Source organism: Balaenoptera acutorostrata, chromosome 7 (genome assembly GCF_949987535.1).
Source record: "Balaenoptera acutorostrata chromosome 7, mBalAcu1.1, whole genome shotgun sequence".
Classification (NCBI taxonomy): Eukaryota; Metazoa; Chordata; class Mammalia; order Artiodactyla; family Balaenopteridae; genus Balaenoptera; species Balaenoptera acutorostrata.
This window is the reverse complement of record NC_080070.1, coordinates 96,590,195-96,614,018: the sequence shown is the minus strand read 5'-3', so window position 1 is coordinate 96,614,018 and position 23,824 is coordinate 96,590,195. Positions and strand designations below refer to the sequence as shown.

At 33.9% G+C, this 23,824-nt stretch overlaps 1 protein-coding gene across 7 annotated transcripts in view; it reads left to right on the top strand.

The window, feature by feature from the left end:
- Positions 1-23,824, top strand: part of PHTF2 (putative homeodomain transcription factor 2) — a 177,496-nt gene that overhangs the window by 107,352 nt on the left and 46,320 nt on the right. For 6 of the 7 annotated variants that reach the window (XM_057549548.1, XM_057549549.1, XM_057549551.1 and 3 more), the window contains 11 exons: positions 2,353-2,481; positions 4,295-4,567; positions 4,799-4,930; positions 7,155-7,241; positions 11,917-12,072; positions 13,349-13,444; positions 15,473-15,598; positions 16,277-19,063; positions 21,145-21,271; positions 23,020-23,185; positions 23,714-23,809. In XM_057549548.1, the coding sequence (XP_057405531.1) occupies positions 2,353-2,481; positions 4,295-4,567; positions 4,799-4,930; positions 7,155-7,241; positions 11,917-12,072; positions 13,349-13,444; positions 15,473-15,598; positions 16,277-16,297 (1,020 nt within the window). In that variant the 3' untranslated portion in view covers positions 16,298-19,063; positions 21,145-21,271; positions 23,020-23,185; positions 23,714-23,809. The remainder of the gene's footprint in view (positions 1-2,352; positions 2,482-4,294; positions 4,568-4,798; positions 4,931-7,154; positions 7,242-11,916; positions 12,073-13,348; positions 13,445-15,472; positions 15,599-16,276; positions 19,064-21,144; positions 21,272-23,019; positions 23,186-23,713; positions 23,810-23,824) is intronic. The other variant, XM_007187110.2, reaches the window with a different exon arrangement.

Here is a 23,824-nt window from a genome sequence, read left to right as displayed (position 1 = left end):
TTCCCACAGGTGGAAACTTCAGGAAAACAATTGTCATGGTGAATTTATCTGGAATAAAACATGCTGCCATTTAAAGTGTTAAGGTTTCCAGGCAGTTGTGAATGAATAGGGAGCAAAGCAGTTGAGATTTTGATGAGGATAAAGAGCAACCATTGAAAGAGTTCCAAATTTTAGTTTGAAAAACGTAACTAAGAAGAATCTATGTGATAAAATTATAAAATGGAATGATTTGCTCTGATGTTTTCTTTGAAACTTTTAAAAAAAAGTCTCATGTACTGAAGGCAGTACATATTTGTATAATATTTAAAAAAAATTTTAAACATCTTTATTGGAGTATAATTGCTTTACAATGGTGTGTTAGTTTCTGCTTTATAACAAAGTGAATCAGCTATACTTACACACCTATCCCCATATCCCCTATTTTTGAGTACATTTCACACACACACGCCCCTGTATCTTTTAATGAATTCTTTTAAAATTCTCCAGTTTCTAGTTGCTCTCTACTCTCTTGCCTTTTGCCTTTCTGGAAATAGGAAAATGCTATCAAATGCTAGTTAGAAGGTACCGGGGCAAAATGAGTACTTTTGGAAGCAGAGTGAAGAACTTTTTGATTTCCTATTTCTGTCTCTAGATGTACATTCTTGGTATTGTATGTCTTGCTTCATGTAATTCACTGTTACAGACTGAGACTTAAAAAAAAAAAAAGCCTATATATCGGTGTTTTAATCTGTTACCTCTGTGACTTAACACTCTTTCCATTCAGCTTTTCATATTTGTTCTTAGCTTTTTAGTTCCATTATGTTTCATAGTTATTAAAGTTCCAGGGAAATTTTGATACATATTTTGGTGCAAATTATTTTTATCCCAAACTAGAGTATTTTGTTTGGGGAAAAATTATAAAACATAATTTGAGGAAATAAGTGGATAGTTAATAACTAGTATCTCATAGCTCTTAAGGCTCTCCAGTAGTGAAATATATACTGTGAAGGTTAATGTATATTAAAATACTATATCTTTGGAACAGATAAATTTTTAGAGAAAACCTCTTGATAGCCAAATAACTAAATGTAAAAGAGCTTTGCCAGTAGCATAACTACTGGCATTATGGTTTGCCTATATAATTGTTCATAAAGAAAATTAATGTATGAGGTCAAAATAATAATTTCCCATGTCTATTTTATTACATATTATTGTATTATTATTTTATACCTTTAACTGAAATGAATCAATGCAACTTTACTTCCCCTAGAGGAAAATATATTCCTTAAATTTACAGAAGCATATCTTTACCATATTTCAATCACGTTTTTGTCCTCAAAGAATATTCTGAAGTAGATTCTTCTGTTCATTGTTAGAAGTTATTTCAATGAAATATGTTATAAAAATAACTTAGAAATAATGTAATGTAATAAAACAAATTTATCCCATTCTGGGGCTAATCTTTTAGTGTTATTTCTATCAATATCTGATAATGTAAATGTTAGTGTTTTATTAATTTTGTTGCCATCTTTAACCCCCAACTATCCTATTTTGAAGTTTTATTCTTTTAATTATAGATCTGAAACAAACAAACAAAAAACCCCAACTTTAAGTATCTGATTTTTTTGTATTAAAGCTTTCACTTTTTCTTTTTACCTTTTTGTATTCCTTGAAACTTCGAGAGATACGTTATTCTAGTTGGGAGAGTCCTTTTATCTCTAGGTGCTTCAGTTCGCAATATTTGCTCCAAGGGGGAAAAAAGTTAAATTGATCCTTTGGAGAATTGCTAGATTAAAATATCAGAAAAGTAACTAAATCAAATATTAAGGGTAAGTTTGTATCTCTTTCTGAATGAGGTTGTATCACTGTTTAGTCCTGCAAAGAGGTTCATATCTCAGCTATCATATTCTTTCATATTGAGTGATCATAAGTTGGACAGTCAGTAGTATGAACAATTAATAATATGAATTTAATGTGCATTTGTCTTTGAACACTTGTATATTAAGAATTATGTAGACAGATTGACAGCTAGGTGCTTTTGCTGACAAATTTTAGAGTATTTTTGAACAGTAGGTTGCCTAATAGATGTTACAGAAAGTTCTAAACTTATGCATTTTTATAAACGTAATTTCTTATGCCATCTGTTCAGTGTATATACTAACTGATTTTAAGATAGAATTTTAGTGTCATTGAAATTGTACACGATATAGCTTTGTACAGATACATGTATTTTTCTATAAATAAAATGTAAATGCATTCACCAGTTTCTATTAGTGTAGATAAAATTGGGTGTGTATACAGATATATACACACATATATATCTTATTTATGAAATGCAGATAATATATTCACCAATTTCTTTTTTTTTTATAGAGTCATTTGCCCTGGCTCCATAGTTCCCACCCGGGATTAGAAAAAATAAGCGCTATCGTATGGGAAGGCAACGACTGCAAGAAAGCAGACATGTCTGTACTTGAAATCAGTGGAATGATAATGAACAGAGTGAGTTTTTAAATTTTATTTGTTTAGACAGTGATTATTAATATACTAAATGATGACTGAAATACTATATAACCTACTCACCTCATTTCTTCAACCTGAAAAAGTTAATTTGTATTTAAACAGTGATTTAAACAGTGATTTGTTACCAAATCACTCTCATCTTTTTTTTTTTTTTTAAGAAAGTACTTGAACTGCGTTTTTTAATTTTTTAAATTTATTTTTATTTATTTATTTATGGCTGTGTTGGGTCCTCGTTTCTGTGCGAGGGCTTTCTCTAGTTGCGGCGAGCGGGGGCCACTCTTCATTGCGGTGCGCGGGCCTCTCACTATCGCGGCCTTTCTTGTTGCGGAGCACAGGCTCCAGGCGCGCAGGCTCAGTAGTTGTGGCTCACGGGCCTAGTTGCTCTGCGGCATGTGGGATCCTCCCAGACCAGGGCTCGAACCCGTGTCCCTGCATTAGCAGGCAGACTCTCAACCACTGCGCCACCAGGGAAGCCCACTCTCATCTTTTAATGTGTTTCATATTCTGATTAAGAAGAGATGATACAGTCTAAAATTTTCTACTTTTATATTATTATTTTTGCTTTCAATGGGTCAAATTTAGGAGCTGCTAGATATATACAAGTGTTGATGAAAACTTATTTTTCTGTATCATTTATCATGGTTCATTTATTTATTACTACCCAAAACATTAAAAAAAAAATCAAACTGGAAAATTTGTATTGATGCTTGCCTACTTAAATATATAGAAGTAATGCAACTAGTAAAAATCTTGAGTTATTTGAAGATGTAGAGTACAAATACTATGGATTTTAATTTCAGTTTCTATTATTATTTCTCTTATTAGATCATTACTACTTTTTAAATTTTACCTGATTCTTCTGGACAACTAAGCAAGATTTAAGTTGCAATTTTAAATTTCTTGTGTATTGTTAACTAGAACTTTTGTGCACACATTATGTGGGACAGGAATTAAAATAACTGGTTTCAGAAATTGATCTACTTCATGTCCTGTTACATATCTCAGTGTGAGCTATGAAAAGCTATTGACAAGGAGTCCCTAAAGACTTGGATCTAGTTGGTATTCTGTACCTTAACTATCTGGGAATTTTTACATACTCTGTAATATCATGATAAAAAGGTAGCTAGATGATATTTCAGATCCCTCCCAGTCCTACCAATTTTATATTTTCCCATTATTTAATTTCCAACTTCCTTTTTTTATAATTCCCCCGCCCTTTTTCCCCCCTCTTATTTAATTTTTACCCCTCTAGCATAGTCTCTCTTCTGAAATGGTTTCAGAAAAATATATATATATGTGTATATATATAAAAGAAAATGGTTTTAGAGTTTAAGGAGATATCCATTTGTATATTGAACCCTTTGAAGAAAAACACAAATTATAAATTTATTGAGTAAGTATAATTCTAGATTTTTTCTGTAGCTGAATTTAAGTGTATATGACATCTCCTCATTCTTTTCAATATTGCAGTATTTGTAAGTATTTCTAACTTTTTAATGAGATAAATAGAATTTTTTTCAAGATCCCGGTAAGACCGGGTTAGTAAATCCTTTTGCATCTACTTAGTGAATTAGAGATCTGATAATGAAGTGTTTTTAAAAACTGAAAAAAGAATGACTTACAAACTTTGAGTAAATTTAAATTTCATTATTCATGTATTAAAACTAATATATTTTAACAAAATTATTTCATATTGCTATAAATAAAATAATGCTTCATTAGGAATCTATTTTACTGTAGATAAAATTTATGTAAGTTTTTTTTTTTTCTTTTTTCCTCTCTCTTTATAAAGGTAAACAGCCATATACCAGGAATAGGATACCAGATTTTTGGAAACGCAATCTCTCTAATCCTGGGTTTAACTCCATTTGTTTTCCGACTCTCCCAAGCTACAGACTTGGATCAACTCACAGCACATTCTGCTTCAGAACTTTATGTGATTGCATTTGGTTCTAATGAAGATGTCATAGTTCTTTCTATGGTTATAATAAGTTTTGTGGTTCGTGTGTCTCTTGTGTGGATTTTCTTTTTTTTGCTCTGTGTAGCAGAAAGAACTTATAAACAGGTGGGTATAATATAGACTTCTGAATAGAGAATATTTCTTCCTTTTCATAATATTCAAGGTATTCCTGAAGTATTTTAGAATTTCATTAAATCATTTTGAGCTGCTAATTATTTTCCTATTTTGTTTTTGTAATACGTAACCAAATAAAATCTTAATAATCCTTATTTTGTTGATTTTTGTTTTTATATGGTAATCTACTTGAAAATTAATTTTTATTTTAATCTTTTTTAGCGATTACTTTTTGCAAAACTCTTTGGACATTTAACATCGGCAAGGAGGGCTCGAAAATCTGAGGTTCCCCATTTCCGATTGAAGAAAGTACAGAATATAAAAATGTGGCTCTCTCTCCGGTCCTATCTTAAGGTAGAATGGTAGTGATAAAAGTACTCTTAACGTGCTGGCTCCCTCTCATAGTTCCAGTTTCTTTGTCATTATGTATGTATGTCTAGATTTATAGTCAGATTTATACTCATATGGTGCTATATGGCCACACTTAGTGTTCATTTTGATCCATATACAGAAATTCAAAATAAATGTTAAACTGGTTCTTTACAGTAAAACATCTGAAGTCTGAAAGGCTTAAATGCGCTTTAGGTAGATGGTTCAAGATCAGATTGTCCTAAATTTATCTTTGTTCATAAATCTTACCAACTTCTACTCATTCAAAAGCTAGATTAAAGATTTTGTTTCTACCTAGAATGATTATCACAAGCCAGCAGAGGGAGCCCACTGCTTAAAAAAAGAATAAAAAAAAAAAATCTGTCAGTGAGTCGCTGAAGTGGCCTATTACTATTTGGAAATTTTAGCTTGCAATTCTAAGCCATCCTTTTCATGCCATTCTTTTTCCTTAATCTTTTTAAATAACCTTCCTAATTATGGAATTAAGATATAAAAACTCAGGAGGGAAATGGGAAACATCTGAATTAGTTTTAGGAAAACACTTCTTCTGAGGATTATTTGTTGCATTAGCAGTGAATTTCATTATGTATGGAGTAATCATGTCTTAATAAAATTGACCTAAAGGCCAACTATCCTCTGACATACTTAGGTCTTTAATGCTTTTTATTTTGAACTAACAAGGACAGAAGTAGAAAAAATTTGCACTGTCTACACTTCTATTTTTAAAATTCATTATTCTGTTTATTTATTTAACTTGTTAAATTCAGCTAAGTTAGTCTCCACTGGGAGATGCTACAGATTGGTGTAGATTATTTTTTCCTCACTGTGACACTTCTGGAAGGATAGATATGATCTTTGTTCCCTGTCTTAGTGAGAAGCCACCTAAAATTTCCCCTCATTATCAACCCTAAGTAGGTATTGCATTCTTTTATGCATTGATTATTTTATTCAATAAACATTTATTTAATGTTAACCATGTTCCATTCACTGTTGACGAGATGAAAATCCCTACCCTTAGGAGCTTACACTTCAGTGAGGGAAATACGTAACTCCAGACCTAGGAATTATCCTCAGTACTGACGTCCTCTCTTGGATTTCCAACATTCAGTTTATCACCATTTCCCACCCTTTCTGCTTTCAAAATGTATCTTGAATCCATTTACATCTCTTTTTTTTTTTTTTCCCATTTCCACCACCCTTATTGCAGCCACCCATCATCTTCTGCATTGGACTACTGCAGCTGCCTTTTAACTGGCCTCACAGCATTCCTATTTTCTCCTTCTAATATTTTCTTCAGTTTGCTACCAGAGATGTCTTAAAAATGTATATTTGAACATATTCTTAAAGCTTTCTGAAGGTTCTCCATTGATCTTAGGATGAAGAACAAGATCTTAGCAGGGCTTATAATGCCCTTGATGACCTAGCTCCTGCGGATAGCCTGTCCCTCTTGTCTCGTTTTGAAACACTTTCTTCCCTGCCTTCCAGCCATACTACACTGCTTCATTTCTTTGAATGCACTATGATCTTTTCTGTTTTATACTCTTGCACATGCTCTTCCTTCTAACAACAGCACTGCCATGTGCCATCATGCTCCTGCACCTTAGTTTGGTGTAAATATCACTTCCTTGGAGAGCTCTTCCCAGGCCTACATAATCTTTTTGGGAGTTAGGAGTATGGGTCTGGGAAGATCTCCCTAAGGAAGTGATAATTACACCAAACTCCCTACCAATTTTCTCAAAGCATTCTATACCTTTCCTTCATAGCACTCCTCACAACTTATATATACATCTGTGACTATGAGCTTGATGTCTGACTCCCAACAAGTTCCTGTGATGATAGAGTCCATGTCTGTTTTGTCCTCTGCTGTGTTCCCAGCTCCTAGCGCTGTGCCTCATTCTGAGCAGATGCTCAAAAACACATGTTGAATAAATGATTCGTGTTTGACAAAATGGAATGTTTGGAAGTTAACCTAAGAATTCTAGGCTGTATATTCACCATTTTCACTGTGTTGCAAACCCTCAGGAAATAGTAACACTTTATAATTAAAATTCATCTCACAAATTAGGTATATTTTCAGTGCTGTAAGCTATGATCAACGTGCAGTGATGGATCAATACCTAAATTGAAAGCATGGAATTAGCTGCTAATTAGTAAATATATTTAAAAGTGTTTTCCCTTTTTTCCCCAGCGTCGAGGTCCTCAGCGATCAGTTGATGTCATAGTTTCATCTGCTTTCTTGTTAACTATCTCAGTGGTATTTATCTGTTGTGCCCAGGTGAGTTAACTTGTTCTGTAGAAATTAGATAATCAGATCTATAAATATTCAGCTTTCTAATAATAAACAATCAAAGTAATAAGTAATTTAACATTGACTTTTTACAGGTTTTTTTCTGTAGAATAAATAAATGCATGTTACTCATCTATGTCATGAACAGCGGTTAGCTTATTTGCAGGTGTCTATTGATTGAACATATAATAGTTAGTTTTTGTCTATAATTCACCTGGTTATCTTTATTTCCCAAAACAAACTTATGAGTTAGAGTTAAGAAAATTTTCAGACTATTTTCCATGAATCTCTGCTTTCTTCACATTTAATATTAATTCTGTTATTTTGTATCTGAATTGTCACTGTGAGTTGACTGCCTCATGCTCTGAAAAAGAATTCTCATTGACCAAGATTAGTCAGGAAGCACAAAAATATCTCAGGATATATTCTATGCTATGAAATTTAAACTTCCACTTCAAGTAATAAGACATACTAGATTACCTGAAAATTCTTCTGCTTTAGAACATCATACAATTCTGGGAAAAAACACAGCCTTTTAATATACATAAGTGAGCTTTTTTATATACATATTACATATATGTCTGAGTTTATAAGACAGTAAGGGGCCAAAAATGAAGCTAAAACTGAAAAACAGCAATTAATTATATGTGTTAATGTTATGGTGAGGTACATTGCCAGTGTTAGTATCTGAGAGACTTGAGATTTTATGCCCATATGAGGACAAGAAGATGAGGCCTTGACCTGCCATACCTCCTTATACATACACTATAAGGCCAGAATCCTCAAAGGGCTATAGTCTGAGTGAAAAGGTGGAATAAGAAAAACAGTGTGCCCAACAGCACAGAAAGACAATAAGGAAGCTTGTCTGATTCTGCCTGGATTTTGGCAAGGAGGCAGGGAAAGTCTCTCCTAAGAATATATAACTGTAGGTCTGCCTTTCACACAGGTTCAGGGTTCAAATGTACATTACAGATCTTGTCCTGTAACCCCTGTGTCAAGAAGTTAATATAAAAAGTAATCCTAGACTCCTGGGTACCTGGAAGAAGCAAAACCAAGACTGTTCTTGGAGATGTGACATCAACCCTAGGCCTCACAGGATTTCCACAGATAAAGCCCCTTCAGGTTTCAGAACACATGAAAAAACAATCCAACATGAGTGAGTCAACAGATTAACACACAGCAGGAGTACATCTCCAGCTACTTCAGATCTGGTCAGGTAAACTATAAGGTTGTTTAAAATGATTGACCATGTAGATAACACTAAGAAAAAACAGATTTGAAAAAGAACCAAGCATTGCTTCATAGAGGTAAAAAAATACCGTCACTGACATTATTATTAAAACACAACAAAGAGAATAAATAGCAGATTTAAGACAGCTAAAGATAATTAGTGAACTGGGAGATGGAAGAAATTACCCAGATTATAGGACAGAGATGAAGAGATGGAAATATGAAAAGGAGATTGAGACAGTTGGGAGATCCAACATATATCTAATAGGAATTTCGGATGGAAAGAAGAGGGAGAGCAATATTTGGAGAGGTAATGGCTAAGAGTTTTTCTGAATTGGTGGAAGACATTAATTTTCAGGTTTAGGAGGCACAACAAGAACAAGAAGCCACAATAAAAATAAATCGACACTTAGACACGTTATAGAGAAGCTGCAGAACACCAGAACAGAGAGAAAAATCTAAAAGCAACCAAAAGGAAAAAGACTGATTTCTTTACTCACAATTGCTTATTGCATTTCAGTCTTTTCTTCAAGGTTTAATTTCCATGTTCCTGAAGTACATGCTGTAGTAGTTCTGTCTCTAATGAACATAAAATCTATCGATTGCTATCAACAAAAGACACATGAAACGTAATAACATTGAAAAGTTTTGAATGTAAAAAGATAGAAAAATATATTGCAGATAAATACTAGCCAAGAGAAAGCTGGTGAACTTACATTAATATCAGATGAAGGAGACTGTAATCTAAGAAGCGTTATTGGGAATAAAGAGAAACCTGACAAAAATTTAGAGAATTATTCATCAGGAAGATCTAATAATTCCAAATTTGTATGCATGTGATCACATAACTTCAAACATACCTATATACAGTCAAAATCAATAGCACTGTAGTGAGAAATTGACAGAATACCACATTGGGAAGATTTAATGCATTTCTTTCATAATTGATAGATTAAGCAGACAAAAATACAATGGAGACATGTATCTAAACAAGATGGTTAAAAATTTTGTTCTGTAATTGGACAATACATACTCTTTTCAGGCACAGAATAGTTTGTAAAACTTTTTTATGTACTAGGCGACAAAGTGATTCTCAGCTGATACCATACAGACCACTAGCTGTATGCAGTTAAAGTAGAAAACAACGACAGCAACAAGAAAACCATACGTTTGAAAATTTCAAAACATACTTACAAATAACACATTTTTAAAAAGAAAAATCACAGTATTAAACTGAAACAGTTGAGAATTTTTTTTTAAGAATACTAGTATAAATTACTTTTGTCATTGAAGTTAAAAGCTTAAGTGGACTATTTTGTAGAAATGCATAATTTATTAATTAAAACTGACTCAAAAAGTAACTGAAAAGCTGAGAAAACCTATAACCATAAAGCAGTATTGATTCAGTAGTTTGAAAATCTGCTAGCAACAAAAATCATCTAGACCCATGTGGTTTTTACAGATGAATTTTGCCAAATGTTCGAATAAACAAGTAATCCTAATCCTACACAGAAGATCTAGAGAGTAGAAAAAGAAGAAATATTCCCCCAACTCATTTATGTACTTAGTATAACCTTGTTACCAATACCAGACAGATAGTATGAAAATAGGAAACAGTGACCTAACTTAGATGCAAAGATACTAGAAACATGAAGCCAGCAATTTAATAACAATAAATATGCCATGACCAAGACAGTCTATCCCTGGGATGCAAAGATTTTCACCTTTAGAAAAGCCATTTATCTAGTTTGGACTCCTTTAATTGATTAAAGAAGGAGAAATCATCTACATATATACCGAAAACAAATTGGTAAATTTCAGTGGGGATTCATACAATGACTGGAAAGTACTGTTCTTAGTTTGATAAAAGTATATCTTTCAAAAACTGGAGCAAACATTATACATATGATATTTATTATCTTCGAGATATTTACTTTAAAATCAGGAGTGAGACGGGTACCCTCTCTATAACTTCTAGACAGCATTTTAATGGAGGGTACTAACCAATGAAGATAGGAAAAAGAAAGAAATTGTATAAAGATTGGAAAAGAAAGCATTGTAGACTATATGATTTTGTAGAATATTCAAGTAGCTTTACAGACAAATTATTAAAAATATACATTTTTTAGAAGTTCAAGATCAACAAAAATGGATATAACATCAACATAAAAGAATCAATTTTGTTCCTATAAGCCAGAGATCAGCAAACTTCCTCTGTAAAGGGCCAGACAGTAAATACTTTAGACTTTTGCCTGATACCTGCAGTCTCTCATATATTCTTCTTCTGTCGTGCCCTTCCCTAAAAATTGTAAGTACTACAAAAGGCACCATAAACAACAAAAGAGAGTCTGGGAAGAGATATTGGCAAAATACATGATTTAAATAGCTTTGTTATTCAGAATGTATAACGTCTACAAATCAATAAAAAAAAATACCAGACAACGTAATAGAAAAAAATCAGATACAGAATATAAAAAGATAACTTACAGAAGAGGAAGCCCAATAACTAATAAGCACATGAAACATATTCATTCTCCCTAAGTAATCAGGAAAAGTAAAATTAAAACAGTAAGAGAACAATTTATACTCATCAGATTTGCAGGTGTTAAGAAGTTGAGTAATACCAAGTTGAATAATACCAAGTGTAGACAAATATGAGGGCAAAGGGAAGACTGATACATTGCTGAGAGTATAAATTGGCATAGCTGTTTTCAGAGACAAGTTTGTAATATCTACTAAAGTTGAATGTGTGAATATCCAAGGACTCAGCAGTTTTACTCCTAGATATTAACTCCTCGAGAAAGTCTTATATATGTGCACAAGGAGACGAGATGCATGAGAATATTTATTGCAGCATTGTTTGTAATAAGGAACTTGGCAACACAGTAAATGTTAATTGGTAGAGTAGGCCAATCCACTGTGGTTGATTCTTTTACTGTAATACCTTTGTAAGAGTTAGAATGAATGAATTTGAGCTTAATGTATCATGGATAAATGGATAATCTTTGAAAACAAAATATAAATTCTAAAATATATATAAAATAACATAGTTTAAGGATAAATATGTAGCTAAACTATAAAAACTGCGTGGAAAAGGTAAATGCAAAATTCATTACCCTTACAGAAGGGTGGGGAAGAAGGGGAATGATGAAAGGAAAAGTTTAAAGGGGCTTCAACTGAATCTTTAATCTTCTATTTTTCAAAAATCTGAAAGAATATTGCAAAATATTAAGATTTGACAAAAGTAACTAGATGGGTTTTGATTACATTATACCTTTTACGTGCTTGAAATATTTCCTAATAAATGTGGAATGTTTTAAAAATGTAATTCTATATCCATGATCTATCTGTGTGAAGTAAAATGTTATTTTTTTTAAAAGAAATTGTTTGAATCATATTGTCTCTTCATATTGCCTTTTTCATACACTTTTAGTTGCTTCATGTACATGAGATCTTCCTTGATTGTCACTACAATTGGGAACTGGTAATCTGGTGCATCTCGTTAACGCTTTTTCTCCTAAGATTTGTTACCCTTGGATCAGAAACAAGTAAAAAATATAGCAATACCTCAATATTACTTACTGAACAGGTGAGAATGCATGTTTATTATGTTATAAATTAATGTCTATAGTCTACATATTAAACTAAAATGTTTACATTTACTTCAATTTTTTAAAAAATTATTTATTTATTTATTTTTGGTCTGTGTTGGGTTTTTGTTGCCGCGCACGGGGTTTTTCTAGTTGCAGTGAGTGGGGGCTATTCTTTGTTGTGGTGCGCAGGCTTCTCATTGCGGTGGCTTCTCTTGTTGCAGAACACAGGCTCTAGGCGCGTGGAGCTTCAGTAGTTGTGGCACGTGGGCTCAGTGGTTGTGGCTCGCGGGCTCTAGAGCGCAGGCTCAGTAGTTGTGGTGCACGGGCTTAGTTGCTCCGCGGCATGTAGGATCTTCCCGGACCAGGGATCGAACCCATGTCCCCAGCATTAGCAGGCGGATTCCTATCCACTGCACCACCAGGGAAGTCCCATACTTACTTTAAAATTTTCAGGAACCTATGTTATTAGATTAAGACCATTTGTGTTATAGAGCAAAACTTGAAATTAGATAGGGCACAAGCCTTTCTTCAGTGTTTCTGCCTTGATGCAGACTTCAAGTCTAATCTACTGTTTTTATGTCGCATATTCATTTGATAAGAAGGAAGTAGCATTTGTAGAAATGATGGATTTTAAACCATTAGTGGGGTATGTTTGCTTTGCAGTGTAGCAGAGCCATATTTGAATAAGCATAAACTTTCATTCAATAGAAAGTATAAAGGATAGTAATTTTGATGCTTAACATTATTTTGAGTGAATTTGTTTAAACGTTTTCCTTATCATTTCATAGGAATTATTTAAACAAACTTATTTCTAGTGAACTTATTGAGTAATTTTGTCAGGGATAGTTTGATTTTTAAAAATTGGTAACCATGTCAGACCAAGTCAATTAGAGGGAAAGGGGAAAGTAGCAAACAAACCAATTGATTTACTTACTCCAGTTATTATTTATTCTCAGGGTTGATTTGACTCTGTGACTAAGGTGTTTTGCATTTTAAATAATGACATCCAGTTTTCCTTCTTTCAGCTTTTAGTTACCTTTGAAAAGTTTAAATAACAGTTATTATTTTCTTATTATAAAATAATATGTTCACTGTAGGAAATTTGGAATATACGGTTAAGTATGAAGAAGAATATTAATATCACCTATGATCTCAATAATAGCCAGAGAACTGCTACTACTATTTTAGCAGATATCTCTAAATTCCTTTTAAAAATGAAGTATTTGTTGTGATTTTAAGTATATTTAATTATTTATTCTTTTTCAATAAAAGATAAACCTCTACTTGAAAATGGAGAAGAAACCTAACAAAAAGGAGGAACTGACACTAGTGAATAATGTTTTAAAACTGGCTACTAAACTGCTAAAGGTAAAAACGAAATTGAAAATGGACATGATGTAGAAAATGCTGCTCTAACATTATATCTTAGTTTTTTGTTTGTAGATCCTACTTGGTGTTTGGTTTTCATGATTATCGAAACTGTTTTCCAAATTATTTTTGAGCACATTCATGCAATATACATTTTATTTCTCATTGAAAAACTAATCAGAGTAATCCAAATCAGTGCATTTTGAAATTTTATTCACTTTTGAAATTTTAAGACTTCTAATAATGTTTAGAATATTGTAGAGGTTGGCATCTTTGGAAATTTTTGCATTCTAGAACTTAAAATAGATTTTAAAAAAGAAGATTTGATGTTAATTTGCAAATTTTTTTTTCATTTTGTATTTCTCAGAGCAGTCTTCTGCTTGCTCTGCCTGAGTTGGTTTAAAAAGTAGTTATACATAATCATTATAATAAATAGGTATCACCAATAAATATTTAAATTTTCAAAGCATTTTGGTAACAATCAAAAAGAATATAATTTCAGTATATCTGATCTCATAATAATAACTCTTCGGAGGTAATTTAGTAAAGTATCTTTATCACTGCTTTTCAATGTTAGTAATGCTTTTTCTTCTTACAAGGAAAATATTTTTTTTAAATCTCAGTTTCTGTAACAAATTGAATGTAATTCTTAAAGTTGTTTTTAAGTGTTCATAGAGTGGTATGAAATTAGTTGTGTCTCAGTGCTATGGTTAATTCTTCAGTCAGTTCTTCAGTCTTAAAATGCATTAAGTGGGTATAGATTGCACATCACAGTATAAGGCATTGAAAGAGTTCAGAAGAGGTGGGTGGGTTTTTTGATAAGTAAATATTGAGTATCTTGATAGTGTAGGCACTATGCTAGACGGGAGGAGGCTATAAAGATGACACTTGTGAGTAGCTTCAATTGCAAAGTAGAAAGAAATATAAGAATAACTAAAATACAAAGCACAACAGTCTTCTAGTCAGAACCTGGGACTTAATATATAGGTTGCGTCTTCTCTCTCACTTTTCACAGCCAAGAAATTCTCGGGCCCATTGACTCAACCTCTCAAAATCTTCCAATTCGTCCCCTCTTCCCTCTCAGTACTGCTCTAAGTCAGACCCTCATCGTATCTCACTTGAGCTTTCGGTACACTGAGCTCTTAGTGTGTTCCTCCTTCTGGTCTCGCTGCTCTCTAATCCGTATTTCTCACACGCACATCTGATATACTACTCCCCCAATTAAATTCCTTTAGTGCCAGTCTTTAGGCACAGTTTGCCCAAAGAATGACCCTTACCTGAGTAGTATGTAAGGTACGTCTTCCCTTGCACAACCTGTAGTAATTCAAAGGTGCCATGTTCTCGTGTGTCTTAGCGAATACCCGCTTTCCCCCCATGCACTAAGTTTCAGGAGCACCTTCCTCTATGGCCCTCTGCCTTTTATGCATATCTCTTTTGTGGACTCTTGTAGTTGAATTATTTATTTGCATGTCTATTAGACTGCAAAGTCCTTCAGCATGGAGACTGAATCTTAACTTCCCAGAGTCTAGCACAGTGCCTCGCACATATAGAACTTTAAATGTTTGAATCAGTCACTTAATTAATGAATCCATGTATTTGAAAATTGTTTCAAGGGGGAGTTTTTACTATATGTATTAATATTGGCTGAAAATTTGGCTAACTAAATTTCTAAATCTTCTGCAAAAAGACATTGTTCTCTTTCAGTTTCTATTCTTATAATAAAAAATATTCTTTAACCTTGTACCTACTAGATTGATACTTTAGTAGTCATTCATTTGGGACAGAAATTGGAGTTACAAATTTAGGTTACAGAGTTCTTTTAAATGAAAGTCATTTTCTCCTAAGGAAACCTAAAAGTATATTTACTTATTTCAAGTTCAACCAAGTTTATTCTTTCTAAAACTATCATAATTTGTAACTTTTTTTTGAAACAGTGTTTCTAAAAATTCTCTTTGCATATTGTCCTGAATTAATTTAACTGATAATTCTTAATGAATCTGGGCTCATGGTTTTTTCCTCTTTTGCTAGGAATTGGACAGTCCCTTTAGATTATATGGGCTTACAATGAATCCACTGCTTTATAACATCACCCAGGTTGTCATCCTGTCAGCTGTTTCTGGTGTTATCAGTGACTTACTTGGATTTAATTTAAAGGTAAGAACCTGCAGGTATTTTTAAAGTTCTTAATGCCTTATTACATTTTTGTGACATTTATTTTACCCCAGCACTCTTGAGATCTCACATGTACAGTAAGGGAGTCATTTTGATTATATTGTATAATATTAAGTATTAATTAAATAATTTCACATTTAATTTCAAAGAATGATAAATATTCTTGGTTTATAATATGGATGGAACTCCTAATTTGGAACAGTATTCATTACAAATGGGACTCTTGTATAGGATAAGTGGAAGTATTTATTTTTACTCATCTATAATCTGAATCTAATTTAGGTGATAAAAAAGAAAAAAAAGAGCCCTATTTCTGGTTTTGGCCATAAGTTATATTATTTATCTATATAGCAATGCATACATCCTCCAACACGTGCAAAGCTGCTAGTGAGTAAGGTGTAGTATATTCATATTAACAAGTAGTATATGTATATTGCCACTTCCTAGTAAAAAAAAGCAAGAGAAATCTGATTTTCACGTTTTTATTTGTTTAAGGTGAATTCTTCTTGAAAATAAAAGGATAAAAGAATTTAAAATAGTAGAACCTACACTTGTTTATGAATGAAATTTAGATAAAAACAGTATTATGCGATACAATTTAATAAGTTGCAATATCAAAACTGGCTCTAATGGTCACTATTTCTATTATTTTTTCACTAGCTTTGGAAGATTAAATCATGACAATTCAGAGAAAAGAAGATGTAGCCTCTTTTCCAGAATAAGAGTACCAACTAAGCTGCCTGAAAGCAGTCACTGACTCTTTGCTTCAGGAGTCTCAGCTGGGAAATTGAAGTGTTTACATCAGACTGTCCTGTGCAATTCTTATATTTATTTCACTTGTTCACTGTTTTTTACATTTATTTTAGTCTTTATATTTTATTTTTAGCTTTGATGTACTTACTTGTTGAAAGGGTGATAAAACTGATATCCAGATACTTGAGATCCTGGTAATTGCTCATAAATAATGACAAAATAACAAATCGTGAGAAGAGAAGCCATTGCTAAGCACTGTTTCTCCGTCAATGCCGTGACTTGCCTTACTTGAGGAAAACTTCTTTAACTTTATAACCTAGCATTGGACTCAGCTAAACACATAAAGCATTTTCTTCAGTAAATCAAGATCCAGTCAGGGTTTCTTTTGAATTATTTTGGAACAATGCCAGGATCTAAACTGATTAAGCTGCAGTTTAAGCACCCTTCAGTATTAATATATATGGTATTACACAACAGGTCAACAAGTGCTCTTTGATGATAAAACTCTTAATAGAGCAATAATTGTAAATGGTTACCATACTGTAAGATATTTTGATAAAAATTAACTAGTAATAATTGTATTTATTTGAAACACTGGGCTGTTTGCACAGCTCCAACTGTGCATGCTCAAAATGTGCACTTTTTAAAATTGTTACTTTTAATGCGTATCTTTATATGGGATATGTTATAGTGTACTAGGGCATGATATGGTATCCTTTTGAGTGAGGTATATGCTCATCTCACAAGTGAAGTGCCTATTGATATTACTAAAGTACATTATGTTTACTCAAGTAAAATAATTTTCTCCCTATGGTACACTATAGTATATGCTATTCATACCACACTCAAATGAACAACTTAAGAATAAGGTTAAGAACCAGTTAAATATTCTTCTGATTGTTAGTTGTAAAACTGTATCTGAATTTTCAGGAAAAATAGCTATAGCTTGCAAATTCTACCTTCTAAACTTAGTCTGGTACATCTGTCCCCTCAACCCCCAATTATATAAGGGCTATTTTAGATGCTTTTAACCTAGAAAGTTAACCCCCTCCCCCCTAAATGATTTGCCAAGTTTCCAAATGAGAACTTATCCTGTTGGCATGTTAGGTAGATAGGGCGAATATGATGGTATCTTACATTGGGCCTTGATTTTAAATTGTTATGTTTGTACAATCAAGAAATTTTAGGAGTTATGTGAAACATGAAATGTTTTAGCAAACTTTTTTTTAAAACTGGGTATCTAGTTTCTAAAACAAAGAATTTATTTGAGACAGTCTAGAATTTTCTTGGTGCAAGGTGTATCATGTTGAATATCCTCACATTTTTTACCATGTTTTCGGGAATTTAAAATAATTAATTGTAAATTATTTATTTGATTGGTGCAGTTCTAATCCCCAAATCATAATTTTAAGATCAGGAATGTGTAGAGAACAGAGCCATATGGTAATATCACTTTGCTCTCACCATTCCTTTTGATCAGCCTCAATTCAGCCATTGTGTAGTATATTTTCTTTATGTAGAAAACAACAAAAGTATTTTGTTTTATTTGCCTGTGTTCTAATATGTTTAATAATGACCAAAGTGCATTCTGAGTTTTTTCAAGGAATGTATTACTGGAGCTTTAAGAACATACTTATTTTCTCCTGTGAAAAATTAGGCTTTCTCTGATATGTTTCTTCTTCCTCTATTGTCTATAATGTTGAGGTTGTTTCTAGGAATTATATTTTATAAACTTTTTCAGAATAAGGTACATACCTATACAGAACTTAACATTTTGCACAGAATATATCGAATATATTTTGAGAAAAAAAAGTACAGTATGAGTTCTGTTAGGAATAAAAATGAAACTATTGTATCTCACAGAAAAACTTATTTCAGAATGGAAATATTTTTGAGAAAAGTAGCTGAGTAAACTGATTTAGGAAGATGCTTGGTTTTGATTGAAGTTCATTTAACTTAGAGTTGGGAGTTGATTTATTGAGTACAGTGTACCTCTCAACAACGTATTAATATGTTGAATTATGTCACTAATGTGGGCAGCAGTAGAATACTGAAAGGAAAAAGTTGTCATTTTAAGTAATTTCAGAACATTAATGGAACTGTTTTCAAAGCAGAAAAATTGACATTGCTGCCTTTAAGAATACAATGAATTTAAGAAATTGAAAGAAATTGTAACATATCACATAATATAGAAAAGGCAGTTCGAAGATAGAATTGTGGCAGATGTTGTGTGTTAACTGTTGTTTCTTTGCCACACATGTCGTATTTGAAAGTTTGAACAGCAAGTTTAAAATAAAACATTCTATGACTGACAGTATTAAACTAGAAGTGTTTTCTTTTTTTCTAATTTTCAAGTCATGCACATTTCTATGGTAATTTTATATTTACTGTAGCATAAACTTTAGTTATAACTGTTAGATTTGAGAGGAGTGGGAATACATTTTTAAAAACTTTCCAACATTTCAGTTTTTGTTGATTCTCAGAATATGAAAGAAGAATATGTGCGCAGGCTTTTCATCACCCAAATGCTATGACATCATTAATGTTTGTTTGCTTGTTTGTTTGTATTTAAAAACAGAAAACTGGCTGTAGCCTGGGATATTAAAATTAATTGCCAGAAGGATAGTGGTGTTTTTAATCAAGTGATTTTGCACGTGAATTCAGCGCGAGAGATTATGGCCAATAATAACATGGGTAAGCATTCTAATATTTCTGTTATGTGATTGGTACAAGTGTTCATAGGACTTAATCAGGGACTGTTAATTCAAGTGCACTTTCCAACTTACTTTCAGCTTAGAATTGGCTCTCTTAATGAGTCTCCCTTACAAATAGAGCAATATGACTTGCATCTCTTCAATTTGCTGTATCACTTAGAGCACTAATTCTCAACCTTTTTTCTACCAGGCCTTTAAGAAAGATTCCACAAATGCTTATCAATAGCACTGGCTCCCCACAGTGCTTACTTTGTGAGGAGTAGGCTGTGGATCTAGGATGTCGTACAGGTATACTTTCAAAAAAGTATTCCCTAAGTGACTTTGAAAATTTGTTCCACCTATGATTCCTCACCACCTTGAGAATTACTGTCTTAAGATGAGGAATTTTAGAGAGTGTAAATTCCATGAGAATGTAACTACATTCACCACTGTTTTCCCAGCACATAAAATAGTGCCTAATCTCAGTCTATTTACTGAATGAATGAAAGAATGAATGACGACTTGAGTCAAATACAACCCAGACACCACCTAGTCCAAAGTCCTCATTTTACTAGATAAAAAAACTGAGGCTACAAAAGAGGTTAAAAAGCTTGCCTAAGGTTCCACGACTAGGACCCACACTCCTTTATTCCCTTTGAAGGTGTGTCCTGTAACAGCACCTCTGTACCTCTTGACGGATCAAAATAATTAAACATAGAAAAATATTCTGGAGAGAACAAAGGTATTTATAAATCAGTCCATATTTGTAGTAAGGTCATATATAAACTACTAAGCTTTTGGCAATAGGAGAAAGTCAGAATTCATTTGACAGCTCCCTATTCAGCTCTCTGCAGTGTAACCTCTTGGAGAGAACACATGCTTAGGAGTCAAACTTGTTTTACATTTTTGGGCAAATTACTTAACCTCTGTGAACTTTGGTTTTCTCAGCTGTAACTTACTCACAGTTATACCTATTTTACAGGACTATTAGGAAGATTAATAAGATAACATATGTAAAGCACCTAGCACTGGAACTGACATATATTGGGTGTGAAGAAAGATTGGTTCTCTTCCCCTTCCAAATAAGTAATGGCCTAGGACAATTAACAAAAATTTGCAAGCTAAAGCATTCATATTACATAAGATATCATAAGCATCCCTGCCAAATATGAGATATAACTAAGAATCATGCTTCATATAAATTATCATACATGAAGAATTCTTTTACAAGGAGTTGACGTTTAATTTCTTTTCTTCATAAGCAGGCATGCTAAAATGTGGAAGGGGAAGTGTTCTCATTCTTTTGTTTGCCTACATATTATATCCAATTATGAACGACTTTGCTGAATTCTCAGGTGCATATTCCATTCATATCTTTTCATTATTAGATCTCTGTCTCATGTATATGGTAGATTCCCTCACTGGTAACATCCTAGAGACTTTTTGTCTTTTACCTGGTCTCAACCCTTAACCTTAAGTTGTCTGCTCAACTTTGAGTTGCTGGGGAACATCTGACTTGACTTTCTGCAAATGGTGCTTATCAAGATATTACTGGAACTTCTGAGTCCTATATTTGGCAATGTTTTTTCTTTAATCAATCTTTTGTCCACTTGTGTGTTCCCTACAATGGTTCTTCCAAAGCTCCTTTATTATCCTCAAGCTCCTAATCCCTCTCATCCTATAACTATAGGCATTTTATTCCTCTAACTTTACCAAAGAGATAAAAATCATCACGCATGAGTTCTTTTTCTCCCTTCTTCAGTTCTGTGAAAGAGATGTTGCTCTTTGAGGCCAGCTCTCCATCAGTGCCCAGGATTCTGTCCTTGCCCTCCTATAGAATATCTCCTCAGTTTTCCCCCTGTCATCATCTTCAGTCTTTCCTTTTCCAGTTTTATGTTATAAACCATTTATATTTCAATGAGAGGTGCTTGAATCTAGAGTATGAAATTTGATGGTTGTAGATTGGATGGGACCACTGTATACTAGATGGCTCTGTGAGGGCTTGCTACACTCTCAGCCCTCGTCTGAACAAAGCAGGAAGTTGGTCAAGCTTGGTTGGATTATTTCACTTTTCTTTCTCAGCCACAGCTGAATGGGTCAGTAATTGGTGCCTGGACCTAAAGCAGCCAGCCATTTTATAGGCCTTGAGGAATCCATGAAACCAGCTGGCACAAGAGCTTTGCCCTGTAGAGGCTTTGCATCCTTGACGGTGAGTTGCTGACCCAGTCAGAATCTCTGTTACTGCAAGTTTGAGTCAGGACAGAGTGTAAGCAGGAAGAGTTGCTAGAAAAGCAGAGGCCCAAAAGAAACCATGAATTAACAAAGCCCTAAAGCAGAGAGAAAGTAGTCATAGTGGAGAAGGGAGAAGAAACAAGCAGCAACTGCCCCAAACCGTCAAGAGGCAGAGAGACTGAGTGATAGCTTGGCCACCTGTGCTGTTGGATCATTAGAGCTGGTCTCAGACTGTGGTAGCTTCATCTTGTGTCCTGAATTGTGAGTTCAGATGTCCCCATTTATCCCTATGATAAACTCATCACCTGCAGTAACCAAAGGATGACTGTCAGCCTGGACAAGCCTCATACATTTGGCAGGCTGTTTAATCTTAAGCCATTTTTCTTCCCTAATTGGCTCTCTCCCTGTATCTTTCTACTCCTATCTAAGTATAGTACTTGGCTATCTATGCTATCTACCCTTCCAACATATTTATGCCTCCTGTGTCTACAAAATAGTTAACAATCTCAGGACTAAAAGTTTTACTTGTTCCCTCCTTTTTATAATGTTATTCAATTCTGTGTTTTCAACAATGATCTGAAATTAAAATTAGTGGCTTGCTTTTCTTTTTTGTCTTTTAAAATTAAATCTGACTCTTGTGCTAAATGTAATCATTTACTTTCTGTAGTTATTTAATAGTCTCCTTGACTGGTTTCTAAGAGTTTGGGGTTGTTTTTGTCAAATTCTCTTACAAGTTTTGATCAATTATTTATATATGGGAATTTCTGGTTTTCCTAACCTTGTACTAAGAGGTGTGCTTTAAAGCAAAATAGGCTTGTTGCCAAAGCCTATGACCAGTTTGCATCCCTTGGGATATATACCCAGTTTTGCAAATGCATTTACTTGATTTTGCCTGGAAATGCAGACTTTGAGCTGGCAGCTTTCCTGCCTTCTATTTATCCCCTTACTCTTGCTCGCAGCCAGAATTTACTGGGTCAGATTAGTGGTGCTGAAAGATTCTCATAATATGAATCTACTGTTTGGGGAAAGACCTTAGGGTAAGAGGTTAGTCTTGCAAATATGGGAAACAGACCAAGTACTTTTAAAATTGCAATTTTATTCAGTTTTTCTTTCATCCATTCTATGAATAGTATTTGAATATTACGTGCTAGGCACCGAGCGAGGTACTAGGGATATAGATATTAAAATATAGTCCCTCTTTTCATTAAACCTGGAGGCAAGGAGGTGATAGTCATGCAAAAAACTTTTAGCTTGTGGAGGGTATGTGCTGTAATGGAGTTGCCAGTGTAAGTGTCACATGCAAGCAGTTTAGTATAGCTGGAGAAGATGATGTTTGTTGACAAGGGATGAAGATGATGCTAGCAGGTGACTTTGTGAAACCAAGGAATTTGAATTTTATCCTCAGAGATTAGGACTGCCTAGTACAGTTCTGGCATGTCATAGTTGCTTGGTGAATACTAAACTAAGGTACCACATTCTTCACTTGGATACTTAGTGAACAGCTCCAGGCTGAGAATTAAGTTTTTTAACTTAAAATTTTAGTCCATGTTAAATCTATGCTAGAATTTTTATGTCATTAAAAAAACTGACACAGCACAAATTTGTATCTAAGAATATATAAAATTAAATTGACTTTGGTTTCTTTCTCCACGTTTGGATGATGTAGTTAATTTATAATTATTTGCAAAGTTAAATCTGTCTGTCTTTTTTTTTTTTTAATTACAGAGTAGCCCAAATCGTCTGCAGTATGATAAGGATCATGGGTTCTGGAATCAGGCAGAGCTGGGATTCTTTGCAGCATGTGTATGGCCTTGGGCAAGTTACTTAACCTCCCTAAGCCTCATCTGTAAAATGAGGTGGAGAGCTGCTGCTGGAGCCTAAAATGGTTCTTGTGAGTATAAAATTAGAGAACGTCTGTGTGATGGGCATGGACCTGGTCCACCACCCTCCTATGCAGCAAAACATCAATTTATTTGTCCTCAATCAAACTAAATCTGGCATTGAGCACCTACTCAGAAGACTATCAAGAATTCAGTATGTTATATTTGGAGGAGCCTCGCCTCCCTAGATTGACACAAAACCCAGGGGATTCAGCTACTACCTGGAAAAGATGGCAGAGGCCTGGTCCTTACTCTCTGGTGGTAGCTATCCCTCCATTCTGATGCTTCTGCCTGGCCAGCGCTTCCTGTGTCTGTTGGGCATGGATGCTCCAGCCAGCTCAGAGATGCTCCCCACAGAGGTCCTCCCCCCGCTGACCCCAGGCTCAGCTTCAGGATCCTCACCTCTGCTTCAAGGCCTCGGATATTAGTGCCCATCTCCTTCCACAGACGCCTCACAGCTGTGCTCCATTGCACATCTGCAGCCTGTCTGGGGGATGTGCCCCTCGCCCAGCAACCCTCACCCTCTCATTTTCCACCAGATGCTCTCAACCCACCAGACTTCCAAACCAAAGCCTGGCTGAGGAGTTGCCTTGTGGACCTTGAGAACTTCTGTTTTCAGCCCAGAAGCTCCAAAGGTAATGATACCCATG